The 19935-nt window shown below is 42.2% G+C and overlaps 2 protein-coding genes across 6 annotated transcripts in view; both read right to left on the bottom strand.

Annotated features, from left to right (window-relative positions):
• DCLK1 (doublecortin like kinase 1) overlaps window positions 1-17709 on the bottom strand; it is a 247869-nt gene extending 230160 nt beyond the window's left edge. For all 5 annotated transcript variants that reach the window (XM_049822760.1, XM_049822759.1, XM_049822761.1 and 2 more), the window contains exons 1-3: window positions 17450-17709; window positions 13844-14232; window positions 3288-3634 (exon numbers count right to left, since the gene is read on the bottom strand). In XM_049822760.1, coding sequence (XP_049678717.1) covers window positions 3288-3634; window positions 13844-14219 — 723 coding nt within the window. In that variant the 5' untranslated portion in view covers window positions 14220-14232; window positions 17450-17709. The remainder of the gene's footprint in view (window positions 1-3287; window positions 3635-13843; window positions 14233-17449) is intronic.
• The window catches only part of SPART (spartin), a 338589-nt gene that overhangs the window by 234431 nt on the left and 84223 nt on the right, over window positions 1-19935 (bottom strand). The window lies entirely within an intron of this gene.

The following is a 19935-nucleotide window of genomic DNA, read 5'->3' as shown; positions in this document are numbered from 1 at the left end:
GGCTACTGTAACACACCTACTTAATCAAGCTCTCTGAAGTTCCAAGGAACTCCCACAGAGCACCATGTGCGCCAAAAATTACTGAATTTTCCAAAACCGAGAAGGAAATTTTGGGATGGGGGAAGCAACTGAATGTCATGGCAGTGCGTTTTTCCTAGCAATCATAACTTTCCTCAGGTACTGATTTTCCAAGTGCTACTCTCTCATCAAGACAAGCTCTTTACATTGTCATCAAATTTTATAAGCCATCATTTAAATTCGTTTTAGCTCAACATAATATTTATTAATGTCTTTTAGAGATACAAATCAAAACATCACAACTAACCGGGCTGTTGGAAGGAGAGCATCGAAGCTCACTTCCTCAGTGTGTAGTGTCAGTATGGGACAACCAGCTAACTTGGATGCCCAGTGAAGACTCTGACTCCCATTGCTTTCTTTTTATTAGCCTGAGGCATCTAGTGATAGCACCCAACAACAGTATACATACCTCATTGCCCACCTGTGCTAACAATACATGGGACTCACGTCAATTTTTGCCATGGATGGGCAATTCCAGTGTTGGCCTCAAAATAACCCACAAGAGATGACTGTACAGAATAGCCTTTCTCCAAGTTACATTCCCAAAGAATAATCCTAGGAGAGCTTTATTCCCTTGTCCTTACAGTAAATTACTTTTCTTGGCTCAGAGCTTTAAGATTTTATTGCTTTTTAAGTTAGCGATGAAAGATTTAATCATAGATTTGTTAGATTTAGCCACTGAATGCAGGCTTTTCCAGAACCTTCAAAGCTCCAGCAGCAGTCACAGCAGAAGTTCTCAACTATAAACACTAATGGAAAAATTTTGGATTTACCATGGATTTCCTCCCAGTAATCATTCACAGCTTGAGTTCAGCAATAAAGAAATCCATCATCATGCCCCCAACACCATCTGGGAGATCAGGCTTTTGGCAGAGAAAAATGGAGCAGCAATTGCCTAGCAGCACAGGAAATCAATGACTTCCCCGCACAGGGGTGAGCAACAGGCTGCTCCTGCTGAGCACGGGATCATTCGTTTCCCTTTCTGCCAGCAAAGCCGCTTTGTACGTGCGGTGAGCAAGGTCTCCGTTACACTGGCAGGATGCACACACCTTCCCCCAAATCCCACCCCTACCCGTAGGGTTAGGCAGTTAGCTACGCAATTTCGACTGTATAGCCAAAAAGGGAAGGAGTGCAGAGACACCAGTCTCCTGGAAGAGCCTTTAGACACAAGGGTTTCAGGCTGCGAGGCAGGTAACAAATGTCCCAGCACACCACTGATTTAAGCTCATCTCAAATCCCATGACTTGACAAAGGATTCAACTGAACTTTGACAACATCAGGGCCAAGAAAACCTGGTCTTCCCTTTTCCCCCCAGTAGTAGGATAGTACTATTTACTTCCACCAATTAGAGCTCTAAAACAGGTGTAAAGGTATTTTTTCATTTTAAGCACAACCATTAAAGGGGAGTTTGGAATATAAAAAAAATTAAAGTGAGCACATTATCCAGGAGACAATAGACCACACTGGCATCCTTCCAGGCTGTACTTCTTTATAGTGAAATCACGAGTTTATTTACATATACAACACAAAACAGATATGCATCCATTTTTTATTGACAGGGTTTGCATGAACTGGAATAGTCACTCAAGATCTTCTGTCAAGGTCACAGCAGAGACCACCACTGATCTCTGCAGCTTTAAAATCCCAACTCCTTCCTCAAATTTAATATCCTCAGTGCTCCCTGGAGCACGAGGCAAGGTAAGAAGGACATGAGTTGAGAGCTTCCCCAGACACACACTTTACCTTTGCTGCAGGCAAAAAGAACTTCACATCCACATTTTTGCTCCAGGTCAAAGTTCCCAACAAAGTCACAGTAATGGGATCATTACAGGCATGTATGCAGTCATCAGGAACTGAACTACTGTCTGTAACTGGTGCCAAAGGTTACTGATACAAAACAGCAGATGGAAGGGACTTGTGGTCAAGCCAGGCTTGCCCCTGATTTGAACCAGTGCTCTGAATAAGTGGCTTGTCCATTAACCAGCCCTCTCCGAGATCAGAGGCTACTGCTGTCGCTGCTTCCAGAGCTATGCCTGCATATTAACCCCAGTAACTGCATACATGTTAGGATCACCACTGTGTCCAGCTGACTGAGTATTTATCTGTATCAAGCATATTTTGCAGCATCTCCTGATAGCTACACTGTTAGCTGTATATCTGTGAATCATTGAGCCTAGAATCTGTAAAACACAGTTATATTACAGCAGAATTATCTTGGTCTCTAGCAGCTTCTAGCTTCTCAGGGAGACTGTTTGCTCATCTTTCTGCACACATTTTATATCTCTATCATTTCTTCAGTTTAATAAGTTACATCTGTAAATGCAAGTATCTGCCTTATTTCTCTAGAGTCATCATTGCTCTAAATCAATTCAGGTCATGCTGAAATTAGTCTTGCCCTTCACCAGGTTAACAGCTTCTCCAGTTTTGCTATAATTAATACATGTCCGTAGATAAATTACAAATAAAGTGAAAGACAAAAAAGAAGTAGGATTACTCTCTAATGTTTCTTCTTGTCCCTCCATCCCCAAGTTCAATAATAAGCCTCTCAAAAATCTCAACCTACTGCAATTTAATAAGTCAGCAAAAAGGAGACACTGCTTGAAGGTATTTCATAGAAGAAATAACATGTAATCTACAAGAGACCCCTCAATAAATGTGGGCACCACACAAACCCCTACCTGTTTTCCTGCAAAAGGAAAAAGCTTACTCATTTTCTAAGCTTGCACCTTCTTCATAGTCCATTCTAGCTGTAGTAAGATTCATCATTTGGTCATTCGGGACAGCAGTAGGCCTGCATTTATCATGGTGGAATGTGTCCTCACTGTTTGTTCTTACAGTTTATGGAAAGGCAAGTACAATGACTCATAAAACCGCTGCAAGAAAAAGCTGAAACAAGTTAACAGAATGAGCTTCTTTAAAATGACACCCTTCATCCTACGTTTCCGGCATGCAGAGCCAAAACCACATCACACTTTCAACTGACAGATTTAGAGCTATTATTTATCATAAATGGCAAGACCGTCACCAAGGCCAAGTAATGCTTCATGATATGTTCCTGAACTGCTCACAGATCTTAAATACAATATAAGCAGTGGAAGGCCTGGTTCTATGTTTTAGAGAAAAGTAATTTTTTACTAATGTTCTATTCTTTTCCTTTTGGAAAATTATATTTTCTTCATGCCGAGAATGACCATCATGAAAATTCTTACCTGTTTTCCATCTAGTGTGTATAAGCGTTTAACCACCCCTGAATCCAGCTTGATGGCATCGGTTATATCAGTAAGAACCTGTTCAAATGAATGTGCTGTCTTCTTGTTGAGCAGAATCCGGACTGCTTTCCTTGGTTTCACTCCACTCCTGATGATAGTGACTAGTTTAGGCCTAATGAAATCCTTATTCTCTTTTGCATCTGGAGTACCTCCTTTAGCAGTGGCAAGAGATGGCACTGAACGAGAAGTAGAAGTTGTCTTAACATTCACTGACCAGTTTGGGTTTACATTCTTCGTGTACTCCAGTTTCTTGAAGGGTTCTATGGAGCCACATACATAGCTTTCCCCTGCGGAAACAAAAGTGCCAGACCAGTCAGATGGGAGAGGGAGGAGGGGAGAAGGAAAAAAAAAAAAAAAAAAAAAGAAAAATACCAAATCAAATCCTTCTCAAATTATTAAACGTTATTCTTATCATTCTTGACCTACAGTGCATAAAGAATTGATCTCTTCCCTTCTCAGATGCTACAGACTATAAAATATCTTTTAAAGATCACTTGTCAGCTAACCATTCAGAAAACGCTGTTACAAAATCCTTGAAAGCAGTAGTTTTCTTTACAGAAAACACCATCTGCAGTGGGGATCGTTCCTGTCAGTAAGTAGTGTTCATATCTAATCAGCTGCCCAGCCCCAGCACATTATCACAGTAGTCCCCCAGCCTTCGTGCCTAAATGGCGCACTCCTAACAAAACAGAAGGCCCCATACACTTCAGAGGAAATAATATGAAACGTTATCAAAAACTATAGGTTACAAATAACTTTCTATAAAAGGTGGATGAAAGTGTCATAGGAGATTCGTTAATATTCGATTATTTAAAGCTTTAAGTAGCATAAACCCAGGATACATACAGGCAAGAAATCTCACTGTATTATTCTACTGACTCAATACGTAATATGGGGGAGGAAAGAAAGTAAAGAGTAGTAATTACAGAGTTCTCCTCACAACAAATTTACCATACTTTAAAGAAAAGAGTGGATTATCCAGAAAACCCCAGCACATCCCTGCTGATTAACACCTCAATCCAGGCTGCTGCGAAAGGGGCACCTGCTTGGGTGCTCCCAAGCTCTCCCTTGAGCTGGACTGAGCCACTGCACTGCCAGTCACACTGGGTGAGCTGGATCAGCTCGGTGATCTGACTGAACATAACGAAGACAACATTAATTTTGCAATGACAAGCTGATCCAGTTCACTCTCTGGCTGGGAAAAAAAAAAAACAAACAAAGAAAACACTACCACATCCAGCAAGACCACACCTTCTGGCAGCCTGCAGTTAACCTCCATTACAAGTAATGCAAAACCCTATCCTGAACAATACCACAAAAACATCTGAGATGTTTTAATTCTTCTGGGTTCAGTAGTTCAGTGTATGCTAACAGCACAGAGGCCTTCAGTTAGCAGTGTAGCCCAAGGTATCGAAATAAAAACAGAACAAAACCTAGTGATGTAACTCCTGTGCCAAAAAGCACATAAGAACCAAGGATTTTCCTAACAATCCCTACCCTAAGGAAAGAGGACTCACAGTTCAATTATTAAAAGAAAAAGAAGTATTTAAATTTTACTTCTGGACACAAATTTTAAAGGTTTCAGGGCACCCAGCCCAATCCCACAGACAATACAGCACACAAGGAATGCTGGCAAATAGACAAGAGTTACCACAGTCAGAAACGGGGGGCAGCGGGATCCACCGCAACGCGAGGCCCCGGTGCAAGAGAGGTTCAAGTCTGCTGGCATGATGCTCCAAAGGTGAGACAGTAACACACTGTACAGTGATTATTCGGAAAGGCAGTGCAAGGACTCCAAAAGAAGAGAAAGAAGTCAGAGCAACACGTGAAGACAGATCACTGAGCAGAAAAGATAAATGCGATGATAGCATAAGACCAAGCAAGAACCATAAGAAGATTTTTGGTTTTCCTTTTTTTTTTTTTTTTTCTTTTAGAAAAGCATTCTTCTAAAGCAGAAAAACATACAGAGTGGGAGATGAAGTAAGACATTCCAATGCTTACTAGTCATCCTGTAAATTCAAGTTAATCTGCACTTTGCAGTAACATCTAAAGCGTTAAGAAAAGAATCTAAGATGGAATGTTTACACCAACCTTACAAGAGACAAAGGTAAGCTCTTCCTTTTATCCATTGTATGAGAGAGAGAGAGAGAGAGAGAGAGAGAGAGAGAGAGAGATGGTAACATCAGAACAGAAAGGCTTAGCCACAGTAATGATCCAAGAGTAATTAAACAGTACATATTCTCTTTTATCCATGTCCCTGTCCAATATTTTTAGCACTAGCTACTCAATTACTGCAAGGTCAGAATGCACCCACAACACCACATCCACAAAATTAGCAAGTTTTTAAAAACTTTAATAGTATTTTGTATGGAAAAAAATTTTAAAAGATCCTACTATGAATAGGACTGCACTCAATACATTAAATACCTGTTCTGTAAAATACTTTGCAGAAGTCTCTCTTATAAATTTCTAAACATAATTTATTCCTGTCTCCACTTGTGTTTGCTCTAAGACTTAAAATTCACCAGCAACCTTTTTTTTTTTTCTTCTTTTTTTTTTTTATTTTCGGGTTCAGTGCTATCTGAGAAATTGTTCAGTTTAGTTGCATGAAATAAGAATTATGTAAAAACAAGTCTTCATATTAAAACTCACTTCTCAAATGGTAGGTGCATAAACAAATAGCCATACATGTTGTATCCAGAAGATTTACATTTAGTTTATTAAGAACTCTTTTGGTTATCCTTCTTGAAAGAACAGCATTTCACCTGATTTTTAATATCAGCTATGTTTAAAGGTCAGCTGAATTCCTTGTAGCATGTAACAGCACATGTCAGCTCTTCATTACAAAACTCATTTTCTGTGACCATAAAAAAGACCAATACAATCCCTGAAGTTATGGGATTGTTTTAACATCAGACTTTTTTCCCTTTCTTAATTTCCAACAGTACTATATTACATCAATAAAATCTTTGCACCAAGATATATTTTTTCCCCTTGACGAGGCTCATATTTAGCTACAGAATGTCTTGGAGGTAGAGTATCCAATGCCTTCTAAGATGAAGTATCTCCAGTAAAACCTATTTTATATAGGAAAACAGAAACAGACACCTCTCTCATAATACTGTTATTTTAGACTTTTTATACTTCAAGTGAAGTGCTGGGGCTTATAAACCTTCAGGAATGTTAGCCATGGACTGCAGTTCTCATTCACGGTGGTCCTAAGGGCCAGGCCTGTAAGAACAAAAACTAAATGCTCAAAACCCCTATGTCCTAAAAGTACCTTATATCTGACCTTAAGATCAGTAAACCCTGTTTTATGGTGACATCCAGCAAATTTTAAGTACTGAAAACACTAGAAACACTCAAATACAAACTTAAATTTCTGGAATGTGGGACCGACCCTGACAGCAGCCAGACATTTCAATGTCTAGCCCAATCCTTTAGTGCCCACGGTATTTGTATGCAAAGGAGATCTCAAAGAAAAGGACAAAAAACCTTCATCTAGATTTTCATCCTCTCTTTTTTCTCACAGTTATCTTAAGGAGAGAAGACTGCAAAGAAGTTTTACAATGGGTATGACTTACTAGTCCAATAAATCCACCTTCTACCTTAACTATTGCTTCCTCACCAAAACTATTAGGTGATGGCACAATTTTCTTTTTTTTTTTTTTTCATTTTTATTTTTGGTAACCTTTGGCTACAACTGCCTCACAGACTGGCAATGCCAGAAGCAAGTTGGTTTTCCCAGCTCCTAAGCACCAGGAAAATATACCTCCAGGGGTAATCCCACCAAGCACCATCACCTCTTACTCTGGGTCAGGCCTAAGCACAAATACAGCCCACAAACATCAGCTTTGACTAACTAGCAGCTGGAGGAAGAAGGTAACAATCTCCAAACACTAGATTTGCAACAGAACACGTGTTGAAGAAGGAATCTTGGGAGATACTGGATTAAACAAAAGCATAGAAAAGAGCCATTTAAAGTGTCTATTTGACTGCAGCCTCCCAAGAGAGGGGAGCAAACATTTCACAGTGCAGTCGGCTGTCACTAATGAAATTTTGACTCTTGATTACAGTATCAATAGCCATTAGAAAAATGGGGACACCCAGCTGTTTTGGGATATCTAACATCTAGGAAAAAAGTCATTACTAAATCTTAGAAAGTATCGCTTTCCTGACAGCCCTCCTACTTCTTCACAGCAACAGTGCAAATGAAATGCACACCTCTTCAACCCTTCAAAAAAAGGATACACAATGCTTATTTGCCAGTTCTGAACCAGTAATCCTACAATTTAGGTTATGCAAGTGTTCAACACTGCAGGAAATTCCATGTGGAACAATTAAAATAAATCTTAGCACTGAGAAGCTAATCAGAAAGCTAATCATGTAGAAGGAGAGATCCCCAAACACAGTTTATCTTAGAATGGTTTGGGTTGGAAGGGACCTTAAAGATCATCTAGTTTCAATCCCCCCTGCCATGGGTATGATGGGTATGCTGGGGGGAGGGGGGGGGGGGGGGGAACGGGACACGACAAAAAAAACCAAAACTTACTACCTGCAGTTACACATCTGTCAAAATTCAATGCAGCTTAACCACTAGAGCCATGTAACACTGAAGGATAGTTCTTATAGGTCACAACAGAATTTCATGACATGCTTCATGTATTAAAAATATAATTTAAAAAAATATATCTGTATACCAGGTAGCTGGCTGCTAAGGAGACATTGAATCACTGCCTGTAAGTACTGGAGCTTTCCAGATGCAAGTGTTGACTCCCTCTTTGGCATTTTGGTATTAGTAGTCAGTTTGTCTCCTTCAGCTTGCTGCACTACAAGAATGATCAAGGCATTATCTCTTAAAGGGGATTATTCACATTGCTTTTCTGTGCTAAAGGTGACTTGGCCTAAAATGGCTTCATGAAGAAGCCAGCTGGTCTTAGGTGAAAACCCTGGAGAAGGAATAGAGAACTTGTTTCAATTACGCAAGCCAAGAGTGAACAACCAACCCCTCTTCGTGGGGGTGGCGGGACTGCCAATTTACTGAAAGTAGCGTTGACTCGTTGTGAAGGAACCGCAGTACTTGCGCACTTTGGCAGTGACGATGTTCGGTGCAGCAATCATTCATTGTGGTCTGTTTCCCCAGCAAATAGGGCATGAAACAGACTGTGACAACAGGGAAGGGACTGGCACCATCCAGTACCCCATGCAACAGGCACAGCCACCCTTCTTCACTTCCACCTTTTGGTTTTGTACATACAAAAGGCAGAGGAGCAATCTCTTAGGGGAAAGGACAAAGAATTCCGAGTGTCCCTCACCACACAGAGCAGGTTGCAAAACGAAGATGACCTGAACCAAATAAGTTACTACCTGGTAGCTCCCAAATGTGTTAGTTAATAGAGCAATAACCTACTTAAACTGCATTACTGCTGCCTTGTCTTTCTGCAGTGTCTGAAAAAACACAACAGTGCAAGAGAGATGGACCATCTACAGGAAATAAATCTGACCAATCCATGTTCACCTAGCATTCAGATGCACCAGAAACTTTGAATCAGATCTCCTCAGTCCTTTTAAAGGACTTCTTTCACACAACATTCTTTCTGCTCAGCTCAGACTAAAAATTATTTTTTTTCTTCATCAAAAGCCAAGTGAAAAAATAAAGACATACTTCCTCCCCCTCAGGCCCCCCAGATTTCCACAGTCTTGCTACAATCAAGATAGGCATTGTACATACTTTAAAAAAAGAACGGGAAGGCACCTAGAATAAAAAAACATGGGACCTTCCAAGGAGTTATTAAGGAAGACACAATGCGATTCAAATGGCTAATGGATGAATCTTCTCAAATTCATGAAATAAAATTATCAAATAAACAGTGCCAGAACAACCCTCTACCATTTCATGCAACAGGATTATTCAGCCGTTTGTTTATTAAACAATATAAGGATTGCAGGCATTTCTGCCACAGGATCCAGTCCAAGTTTCACTAACTTTGATAGCCCTGGATCAAGTCCATGGTAAATATCCAGTGTAAATTCAATCCTATAAACAAATGTCCACATAGATGCAGCTCTACAAACATTTAAACAGATACTTTACTATTATTATTTTGATAGCATATTACATATGCATACGCATCTTTCCAGCCCACCAATTCCCAGCTGCTGAGGTAGGCACAACTTAGAAGAAAGAGCATTAGCTCCAGAGTGCATCAGAGACCATGTCAATCAATTCCTACAGTCTGGCCTGGCTGGGCTTCTCACCAGCACCACTGGAGTGGGTGGCAGAGTCAAGGAGGCAGCAGCAGTAGGAGAGGGAAAAGAGCAGGTAGGAGAGGGAAAAGCTGAGATAAGAGGAATGAGGTGAGAGTGGGAGTGGCAAGACCCACATACAACAAAAGTCAGGAACTCCATCACAGCCCACCACTTTAGCAAGGAGACACGGCCTTCTGAACCCTCCGCTGGCAGGCAGCTTCTCCGCTGCATCGAACACAAACTGCCTGCCTCCACTCGCAGGAGCCTTCCTGCAGTCCTCATGGGACCCACCATCTCCTCTGCCACTGCAGTGAGGTTCACATCTCCCAAGAGTTATCAGCCAGTTACAGCTGTTATCAGATTTTAAAACTGGTACATCAGCGCTCTTTCAAACTGCTCCTTCAACGAGGATTGCAGCTCCAAGATAATCCTTGAGAGACATTCATTTTTCTCTTTCAGATTATTCCTTAAAACTATTTTTGCCATTATGCCTACGCAAAATGTGCATGCACACATACAAGTCTTCACAATAGTTTGGCAGTGCACCCAATATCGGCATGTGACAATACTGTTTCCCAGTACCCTCTCAGCCTTGTGGTTTGGGGTTTTTGGTTTGTCTTTGACTGCCAGTTCTCTGCTGCAGGGTTCATCGTTTGTGGCAGGTATTGTGGAAACCTAAAACAATTGATTCTGGTTCACACCCAAGACTCTGAGGTAATATTATAATAAAAATTAATGAGAAAGGGATGCAGTTCTGACTATGGATTGATTCTGTGGTCTTTGTTCCACATAGCAGTACCCCTAAAAACAAAACAAACAAAAAAAAAAAACAAAAAAACAAACAAACTGTAAATAATACTCTGTGTTTCAGAGTTATCCTGCTCATTCCTATCTATTACTCTTCTTATTACAGGGTTCAACGGTAATTTTGGGGGTAAGACCCATCAGTCCACCTCTGCCTTCAGCTTTAAAGATGGTATACTTTTGGAAAAGCAAAAGGCATTTGGTCCTTTCCTGAGACTTTGTTTAGAGCTAGACAATTTAGCCTTAGAGCAACTTCACCTTTATTGTTTCTACATGCTTTGATTACATGTCATACCTAGGGAATAGTCATGTCACATTTGGAAACCATTCTTTAAAGATAAGAGGGTCCTGAACATCAGGTCTGACAAAAAGAAGGTAACCTGAATCCATTGCATTCTGTCCTTCCTCTAGGGTGACAGGAGGAGTTACAGAGCCTGTGAAACTTTTCAGAACAGTACATACCCCTTGTTATCAAATTCCAACATCTCACATGCCCCAAGTCTTCAACAAAAAAAAACTACAAAACACCAAACACCAAAACTAGTGACTAGGGAAGTCACTAGCTTCAAACAAAGGGAAGATGTGTTCATGCACCTCAAAATAACCTACAGCACTAGCATACAGCCATGACAGCTCTGAATTGTATGCAGGACAGAACTAAATATTACTGAAGTAAAACACCTCCTTTACGATCTTTTGCCTTTGGGACTACCTTTCATGCAGTTCTATGTATTTAGCTCGGGGATGAAAGACAGTGGCTGCTGTCTTGTTTCCCTCAGGAGCTAGTTACTTCTCTGTCTTCATGTATCATACAGGAAGGTAAGAGCACAGTAACTTCCTCACAGGCATAAAGGCAAAAAAACAACACCAAATCAAGGCCTTATACACTTACCTTACAAGGCAATCACTAAAAGTCAATGCCGTCCCCTCAAGAAAAAAAAATTGTAAACTCGTAACAGTCTTATTAAATGAATTCATACAGTAAGGGAATAGTCTCACCATAAAGAAAGCAATGCTTCATATTTCAATAGTTTCAACACAAAGTCATTTGGCAAGAGGCAAAAATCAAGTGATTTTCCAGCTACTTAAACACAAAGCACAGCTTCAAGCTAATTAATGCTGTACCAGACTAGCCAAACTCTAATAAATTTGTACAGTAAAGAGTGGAAGGGGCTTACATAAAAACCGTCACTGAGCTAGTAATATATGAACCTGTACTCTACAGTGAAGCTCTACAAGGGAAACAGAACAAAGTAACCTACCTTGTAGTTGTATACAAATAGACAGAAGCCCCCTTTCAGGTGGAACAAGGATGTAGCTCTCTACTTGCACACACAGACTAACTTCTGTAAATCCCACAGTGTTTATGGCACAAGGAAATAAGACTGTCCAACTTGAACCATACACAGGAAGGGAGGATGTGTTCACTGAAAAGGTATGGAATAAAGTACCACAGAACTAAAAAAAAAATAAAATCCCAAAGCTCTTTAAAATAAACTTATGCTCTTGTACTGTCATTCATTTTGACTGACTGATTTGTAACTGGTATAATTCTTCTCTAGGATGCCAAAATAAACCAATCTTATAGGTTGCTGAATTTATTTCTGTATTCAGGTTTTTATTTTCAAAAGCTGGTTCTGACTGGCAGCAAAAGACTGTGCAAATCAACACTAACATCAATGATACTTCCTTCTTGATGAGCATACCAATCAAATAAGTACAATTATTCATACTACTACTGAGAATAAAATGCACAACACTGCTTTTAAACAGATGTTGATTAATATTGGTCTTTCCTCCCAGAAATTGATTTTCTCCACCAATTAAATACTGTCCTGACAAATACAGTTCTAATTCTGCCCTGGAATTCATAATATTGATCTTTAATAATCAATAATATTGATCAGTTTCTTTTCCATTTTACTAAACCTATGGTCCTAACCCCAAAAACCATACAGGGACAATCCCACCACTTCAATTTTCTTTCTAAGCATCTTCACATGGTCTTCTACTCTCCTTTCTATGCAAGGAGGATTATCAAGAATATCCTCTCTCAAAACTTCTCCTTAAAAGCTTTCCTCTGCTATGACACCTAAAGGTGACAACTCAGAGGTGGCTGCACACCTGCTATGCAAAGATGTGCTCCTTTAAGCAACCTTATTCAGCATGAACTACCTTTTTCTTCTTCTCTCTCCACATTAGTCTTCTTCTGATCCTCTCATTACATCCTGACACCAAAAGTTCTGTCACCGAGAAACAAAAATCAAAGAACTTACGATCTCTGTTACAGCTCTAAATTGGCTGTCCAGTGACTGCAGATCAATGCTTCATACACTTGCCCATGGCACATTCGGGCCAGGGGCAGGATGGAAGCAACAGTGAAAAAAAGTTTCCACCTTTACTTTCTTTGAACACAGTTAAGCACTTGCATTTAAACTTTACAGATACAAAACAACCTCAGTTATGACCATGTGCTAGTTAATGCTTTCAGACCTTATACATTCTGGTGTTTTATACTAGCAGCTACTGCCTACACACACAAAAAGAAACCCACTGCAAGCCAGAAGCACTTTATGTTGGCAAAGCTACTTCAGTGATTTGTAATACTTCTAAAAGGTATTATTAATATCCTAGGCCTAATATTCAAATTGATTAATGCTGACAGCTTCTTTTGCCAACAAAACTATCACTGAAGGAGTGATAAATTCAGTGTTGATGGGCAAATTAGCAACTGGCATCTCCGATGTTTGATGGTGACCAAGACCGGTCAGTTCTGACCAAATCACTGGTAATGCTTTATACTGCAGGTACATCAGCCTTATTTAAAAACAACATAAGGATGCGAAAGGACTGGGGAAGAGGAAAAGGGAAATGCTACAGGGGAAAAAAGTTTACTGCCTACCCCAGCTGAACCATGGCTACAACATTACTCTTTTAATAGGTTGCCTACATTTATGCCACTCCATGAAAGCAGAGTATTTTACTTAAGGCATATTTATTTGTAGGGAAGAGTTTGAGCTCTTCACTAGGTACAGACAGACTTTAAAAAAAAAAAAAATAAAAATCCATCAGAACTGTATTTCACGTAGGTTTCATCAGCACCACAGACCTTGTCAAGTTTAACTGACTAAACTCTCATTAGCATTTTTAAATATGCAAGTTCAAAAGAAGCAGCATATGTAATCTTCAAGATCTAGGACTATCAGCACTAGGTTAGCAGAAACGGAAAGGTTAGACACTTTCAACAGGAGGAAAATAAGTAGCAAGGCAACAATATTTCATGGCACAAATTAAGATATTCATAATTCTTGTTATACCATTGAAGATCCTTTCTTTATCAATAAAAAAACCAATACCATTACCTATTTGCAGAAAACTTAACAGATTAGACAAACAAACACTAACTCAAACATAACTTTACACCTCCAAATCTTACTGCTGACCTTCTACTAGTTGGTCCAAGGAGGAAATCTTCTTGGAGCCATCAATTGTGTAGATTGTTCTCACTCCCTGGGGCAGATTCACATTGTCAGACAGAGTTCGGGTCAGATCAGCCAGGAGAGCTTCAAAGGATCTAAACCGGTCAGGGGAGATGGCATATACAATCCCTTTGAAATACCGGTCTCCATTACGATAGAAACGAACTTTCTTGGCTTTTTTCTCAGAACTCAGGGTCTGTAGAGTACGGGTTCGGTAAAAGCTGCAGTGGGCACTGTGAGTAGGGCTGGGCAAACCATTTACCCGGGACCCTCTGCCATATCGCTGCGCTTTATCACGCTCATCAAAATGCTCCAGCTCCATATCTCTCCCAAAGGACATCTTGAAGTTCAACCTAAGGGATGCACAAAAGAAGATAAGAAGTTTAAAAAAACTCAAACATTTTAAGGGAGCTCGCTTTGAGACTTCATGTTCTACACATGGCACTTACAGAGGACTACTTTCTGGGGTGAGAAAAATGATTGGTTTGAATGAAACCATGCTATGTTTACATGTTCATTTTACAGCTAACTCTCTTGCCGTTCCATAAAACCTAATTTATCAGTTAGGCTTTTAGACACCGTAGAAATGCCACTCATGAAACCAACTGCCAGCAATAGGCAAACATTAAAAAGTGTTTGTTCAAATCCAGTAAAAACTCTGGAAAACGAGGTGACAAAGCTGAGCTACTGGAAAAAAAAAAGAACAAATGCATCAACTTTCTACTTTCTCTCATGTTATATTCAGGTGCCATTTGAGTCCAGTCTACCTTCTAGACCATTCACTCCCACTAAACTGTTTTTTCCAACTGTGATCTCAAGAGGCACCGTTTTGGAAGGGCAACCTGCAGCCAACAAGTAAGCAATTAAGAACTTCTCAGAGGAATAGCTGTCACAGGTTGGCAGTCAGAATCAGGACTACCACTTAGTGGGTGAAGCCCACTGTTCAAAAGTCTTTGGGTATTACAACCATTGGCTTCCCTGCAGCCTAAGCTTTGTAATAAATTACTTCAGCTGTCCTTGTGCAAATACTTTGCATACTCTGAACGAACAGAAGTGCTCAAACATCATGATATTAAAACAAAGATTAGAGGGAGACAGGAAACTAGTATTTTTCAATGAGCGAGCTACTTTAGCGCTCTGTAACATTTGCAAGGCGTATTATTAATATCCTAGGCCTAATATTCAAATTTATTAAGGCTGGCAGATTCTTTCACCTACAAACCGATCACTGAAGGAGCGATAAATTCAGTGTCGATGGGCAAATTAGCAATTGGTGTCTCCCATGTTTGACAGTGACAAAAACCCCGCTGGTCTAACCAAAATGATCCCAGTTGTCCAAGACAGTTCACATAACTGGAAGTTCACATGTTCTGAAATGAAATCAAGGAGGTAGATACTTCCATTCTTTTTAACAACCAAGACAAGACTAAATACTACAAATCGCACATTAATCTTCACAAATAAAAGAAACAAAAATATGAAAAAAATATTAGAATTATCAAAGGATCATGTGTTCCAAACATATTTATTTTAATTTAGGAGCCTCCTAGATTTGCAGTTGTCTGCAGAACAGCAAAGCACAGTAAGTTTATTTATAGCACAGATACACAGACCTAATTTAGAAGTGGTCTCTCTCATTGATTTCCAATAAAAACCAAAAAAAAAAAAAAAAAAAATAGCAAGCACAAGCTTTGTTTCAACCACTCATAATTGTGTGACCATAAAGAAAAAAAATGTATTCAGACCAGCTTTAAAACAGTAGGAGGACATACAGAAAGACTTATGGATGCTCTTTAGCTTACAGAAGTTTGTATTAAACCAATGATTATACAGCTGGACCCTGATGCTGCAAAGCTGTAGGGGATCTGCTCAGCAACTTCGCAGAGCGGTTCATATGCTTGACTGGAACAAGCACCTAAGGCTAACCACTGCAAGTACGGGGCCTTGGTGGAAATTATTTACCCTGCTTTGGTTACAGCTCACAGCTTATTTTGTTACATTGGCACAGGATCATGTGCTTATGTATATATACAAGATTTAGATTTGTAAATACTTTAAAGGTACGTAACATATATATATGGTGCAGTATATGTGTGTGTGTGTGTATACACACACACACACACATAAAAAGACTAATCTACATTTTTCCTTCTCAGTATACATCCACACATACACCCCACATCAGTGAAAATCACAAGAACATTTGCTGTGGCATTTCACTAACACTTCTCTATAGGTTAAATACAGAATACCACTCAGTGGCCACATCTTAGGATCAAGATTACACCACCGCCGTTTCCATGTTAAAAAAAATTATGTCAGTTGTTTTACTTCATTTCTAATTCCAATGAGAATGTGTTATTCAGATTTAAACAATCCCAGAACTCACAATTCAGCAACTGTATCTCAAAAGCAACGCTTGTGCCAAGAAAAATGGATTTTTCTTAGGTCTGCTGTTTCATTTGCTCAAACCATCTCAAACACACACATACAAAAAAAAAAAAGGAAAAAAATCAAGTTTACATGAAGATATACTTTTCTAAGAGACTTTCAGCTTTACTAATTTTGGATGGGGGGAGGAAGAAGTGCGAGTCTGCCCTTTCTTCCGCACACTTGTGCTTTAATCAATAAGGGCTGTAATTCCCACTTACGCCCTTTAAAACAGAAATAGAGCTCCCCTTGAACACCACAGTCCTGCTATTTACAGAAAAGCGTGTTCAAACCACAAGGTCAGAGCAGACAAAGAAATATCCTCAACAATTTGATCTGATCAGATGTTTCCGCGTGCGTGCATCTATACAGTCATATACATACAGATACATAAAAATGAAAGGACACACCCCTGGAAAACCACCATGCCCAACACTTCACACCCTATAAATCTGTTAAAGAATTATTTACAAGGCCGGTGTGGGTGAGCAATTACACAAAACAATCACACGCGCTGACAAAAAACACGCAGCGGGGTGACGGGGGCCCGGCGAAGATCCCTCCAAGAGCAGGCAGCACACCGACTACTAAGTCATGGGGGGGAACGTGGGTACATGCGGCAGCGGCGCCAAGGGGAAAAAAAAAAAAAGAGAAAAGGGGTTTATTTTGCTGGGGTAGGGGAAACGTGTCTGAAATGCAGCCAGCCGGCTGAAGGGGGCATCGAGCACTTCAGCCCGGCGAGCGCGGCGTCAACCCCGCGGTGACAAAACCGCGGTGCGTTCGCCTCCGGGCGAGGCGCCGAGCGCGGTCCCCCGGGGCTGCCAGCAGACAGACGGACGGACAGACACGGACAGGCAGACAGACAGACAGCCGCCCCGCTGCCCAGGGGCGGGCGGGCGGGCGGGCAGGCGGCCCGCACCTCCCGCCTCAGGCTCCCGCAGCCGGGCGCGGGCAACCGGCAGACGCCGCCCGGGCTTCGGGGCTGCGGCGCCCGGCCGAGGCCGCCGCCTCACACAATGGGCACAGGTGCACCGCGCCGCGGCGGGCGCCCAACGGCCGCGCCCCAACGGCCGCGCCTCAGCCCCTCAGCGCAGGAGAGGGACAGGGACGGCCCCGGCCCCGGCCCCGGGCGCTTATTACCTGCTCTCCGCAGCCCGGCGAGCACCTTCTGCCTCACGCACTGCCGGCGGGGCGCGGAGGGACGACGGCGGCTCCAAACGGGGAAAGCGGCCGAAGTAGCGGCAGCGCTCCCCCCCCCCCTTCCCTCCCTCCGCCCTCCTCCGGCGACCACCCGCCTTAGAATCGCAGGAGCTGCCGCAGAAAGCGGCTCACGCTGCCTTTGTTACGCCTCCCCTGGCCGGAGCGCGCTGCTGGGAGAGCCCGGGCTGCAGCTGCTTCGCCTTTCTTCTGCTGACTGCCGATTGCAGGGATTTGCATTAGCCCGGCCCTCATTGAAATGCGGCTCTTCACACCAGCCTCTCCCCGCCGCCCTCTCCGGAGGGCGGCGCCGCCGCCATCTCCCCCTCTCCCGCCGTCTCCCCCTCTTCTCCCTTCCCTCAGCCCTGCGGGGCGACCGCCGGAGCTGCCCCCCCCGGTCAGCGCGGGTGCCAGGGGAGCCCACTGCCCCGCTCTGCGACCCCCGGGCGGGCCGGGGGAGAGGCGAGGCCGGGCTGGGACGGCGGGCGACGCTCCCGCTGGGCTCCCCCTAAGGTAATTTCTGGGGCGCTGCCTGCCCGCCGCCCCCGGACAGCCCCGGCCGGTGAGATGTGCCCGGGCCGTGCGTGGCGGGGCCGGCTGCCGGCCCTGCGAGGCTCTGGCCCGGCGTCCCAAAAAAAAAAAAAAAAAAAAAAAACCACACGCTTTTGGAAGTATTTTTACCAAATGTGTCGCTCGGCGTTTCTGCGAGGTTGGCCTGGTCCCGAAGTACGGGAGGCCCGCCCGGTCCCCAAAGCCCCACGACAGGGGTGGGTGCTGAAGGTGGGATTGACGTGGAATTTGGGGGCTAAAACTGGAGCCAGGCTTCCTCACGCCGCTCGCTTAGTTACAGCTGACCTTGGAGGTGACTAACCTCCATAGACGCTACAGTTTTTTACTCTTAAATATCCCAGAAGATGAATTCACCCAAAGGTGTCTCAGGCTTCGCCTGACTGACTGGCTCCTCTTATGCCCAAGCCCCTCAGGTCTGGGAGCACCTTTGCTAAGTCAGCCTCCACACAAAAATTCAGCCGTAACTGATGCTTTCTCTTCAAAGGCTTGGTTACTCTTCCTTTTAATATAAAAATCTCGGTGGTTAAAGCACTCTCGAGGTGAAGGACCTGGTTCGCTTTCCTTTGTGCGACAAAGACTTCGACTCTCTTCTGCTTGTCAGGTAAACGGCCCACAGTCCAGGGGGACACGGATGGGAAGAAAACACAGTCTGTCCCTTCTGCTGAAGCTGCTCCACTTTGTACTCCGAAGGAATTAAAAATGCATTAGATCAGAGAGAGGGAATTAGTCTGTAACCTCGTGGTTATGGCACTTGGGAAGGACAAAAGATGGCTTTGTGTGTCTGTATTACGGACCATTTATGTGTTTTATATCCATAAATCCAGAAACAATCAGTGGAGTAGGGACTTAAGCCTGGGGTGCCCTGCTGCCAGTGATAGACCTCTAATCAGAACAGAGGCTCCTGCTTAATCTGTCTGAAGGCAAATGAAGCCTTCAGTCTACAAAAACTGTAAGAGGCTCAAAAGAAGAAGGGGATGGAGCACTTCCCTTCTTTTCTTTTCCCCTAGAATAGTCCACAGATAGGCTTTTAGGAGACAGGAGATTCCCTAAAGGAGAAAAATTAATTGTTGCTGTGTCTTCATTGTCTTGGAGGAGTGCTCTGATCACCGAAACAGGAGCCTTCTGGCTACACTTGTTTCCTTAGTTTTTGAAAGTGTAACAACAAGCACCTAAAATCTTCAGGAAAGCTCTGCTCAAAAGAGTAATAGCATTAAAATACCTGAACACCAAAGAGATTCAGAATTCAGTGTACAACTCCGTCCTCAGCATGCTCTTACCACCCAGCTTAGTTTTTGTTGATCTTGTTCTCAGGCACTGACTTAATTCTTCTCCTGTGGTCAATGGGGACCTTACTAGAGATCGTCATTTTTCAAATGCACTTTCCTAAAAATTCAGCACCTCCGCATTGACTATTTCACCAGCTATATTGCTTTTCAGTCTATTGCTTTTGAAAATCTCATTGTCTGTTGTGTTTAGCCTAATAGATATGGTGATATTGGTCATGGTATACTTGATGGGAGAATGGAAACTAGTTTTAAAAGAATTCTGCTAATCTTGCAATAAATTCTACTCTTTAAACCACTTCATTTGTAGGTCAACAATCAAATATTCATGACAGTCTTAAATGATAAGAAAAACTAGGAGATCACAAAGATTAGAGATGGAAAAGACTATCGTGGTCCTGACGAAGGATTGTTCTTTAACATTCTTCAGTGCTGTTTTGTCCAGTTAATTTTAAATGTCTCGGGTAATGGGGCTTCTACTTCCCAAAGGAGACATCTCTTCAAAGTTGAATTCCTCCAATTGTAAGGAAATTTTTTTCTGACGATCAGGTTAATGGAAGTTTCTTACGTTTCAGC

Source organism: Accipiter gentilis, chromosome 19 (assembly GCF_929443795.1).
Source record: "Accipiter gentilis chromosome 19, bAccGen1.1, whole genome shotgun sequence".
Lineage (NCBI taxonomy): Eukaryota > Metazoa > Chordata > Aves > Accipitriformes > Accipitridae > Astur > Astur gentilis.
Note: the sequence above shows the minus strand (reverse complement) of the source record. Positions and strands in the feature narration are given on the sequence as shown.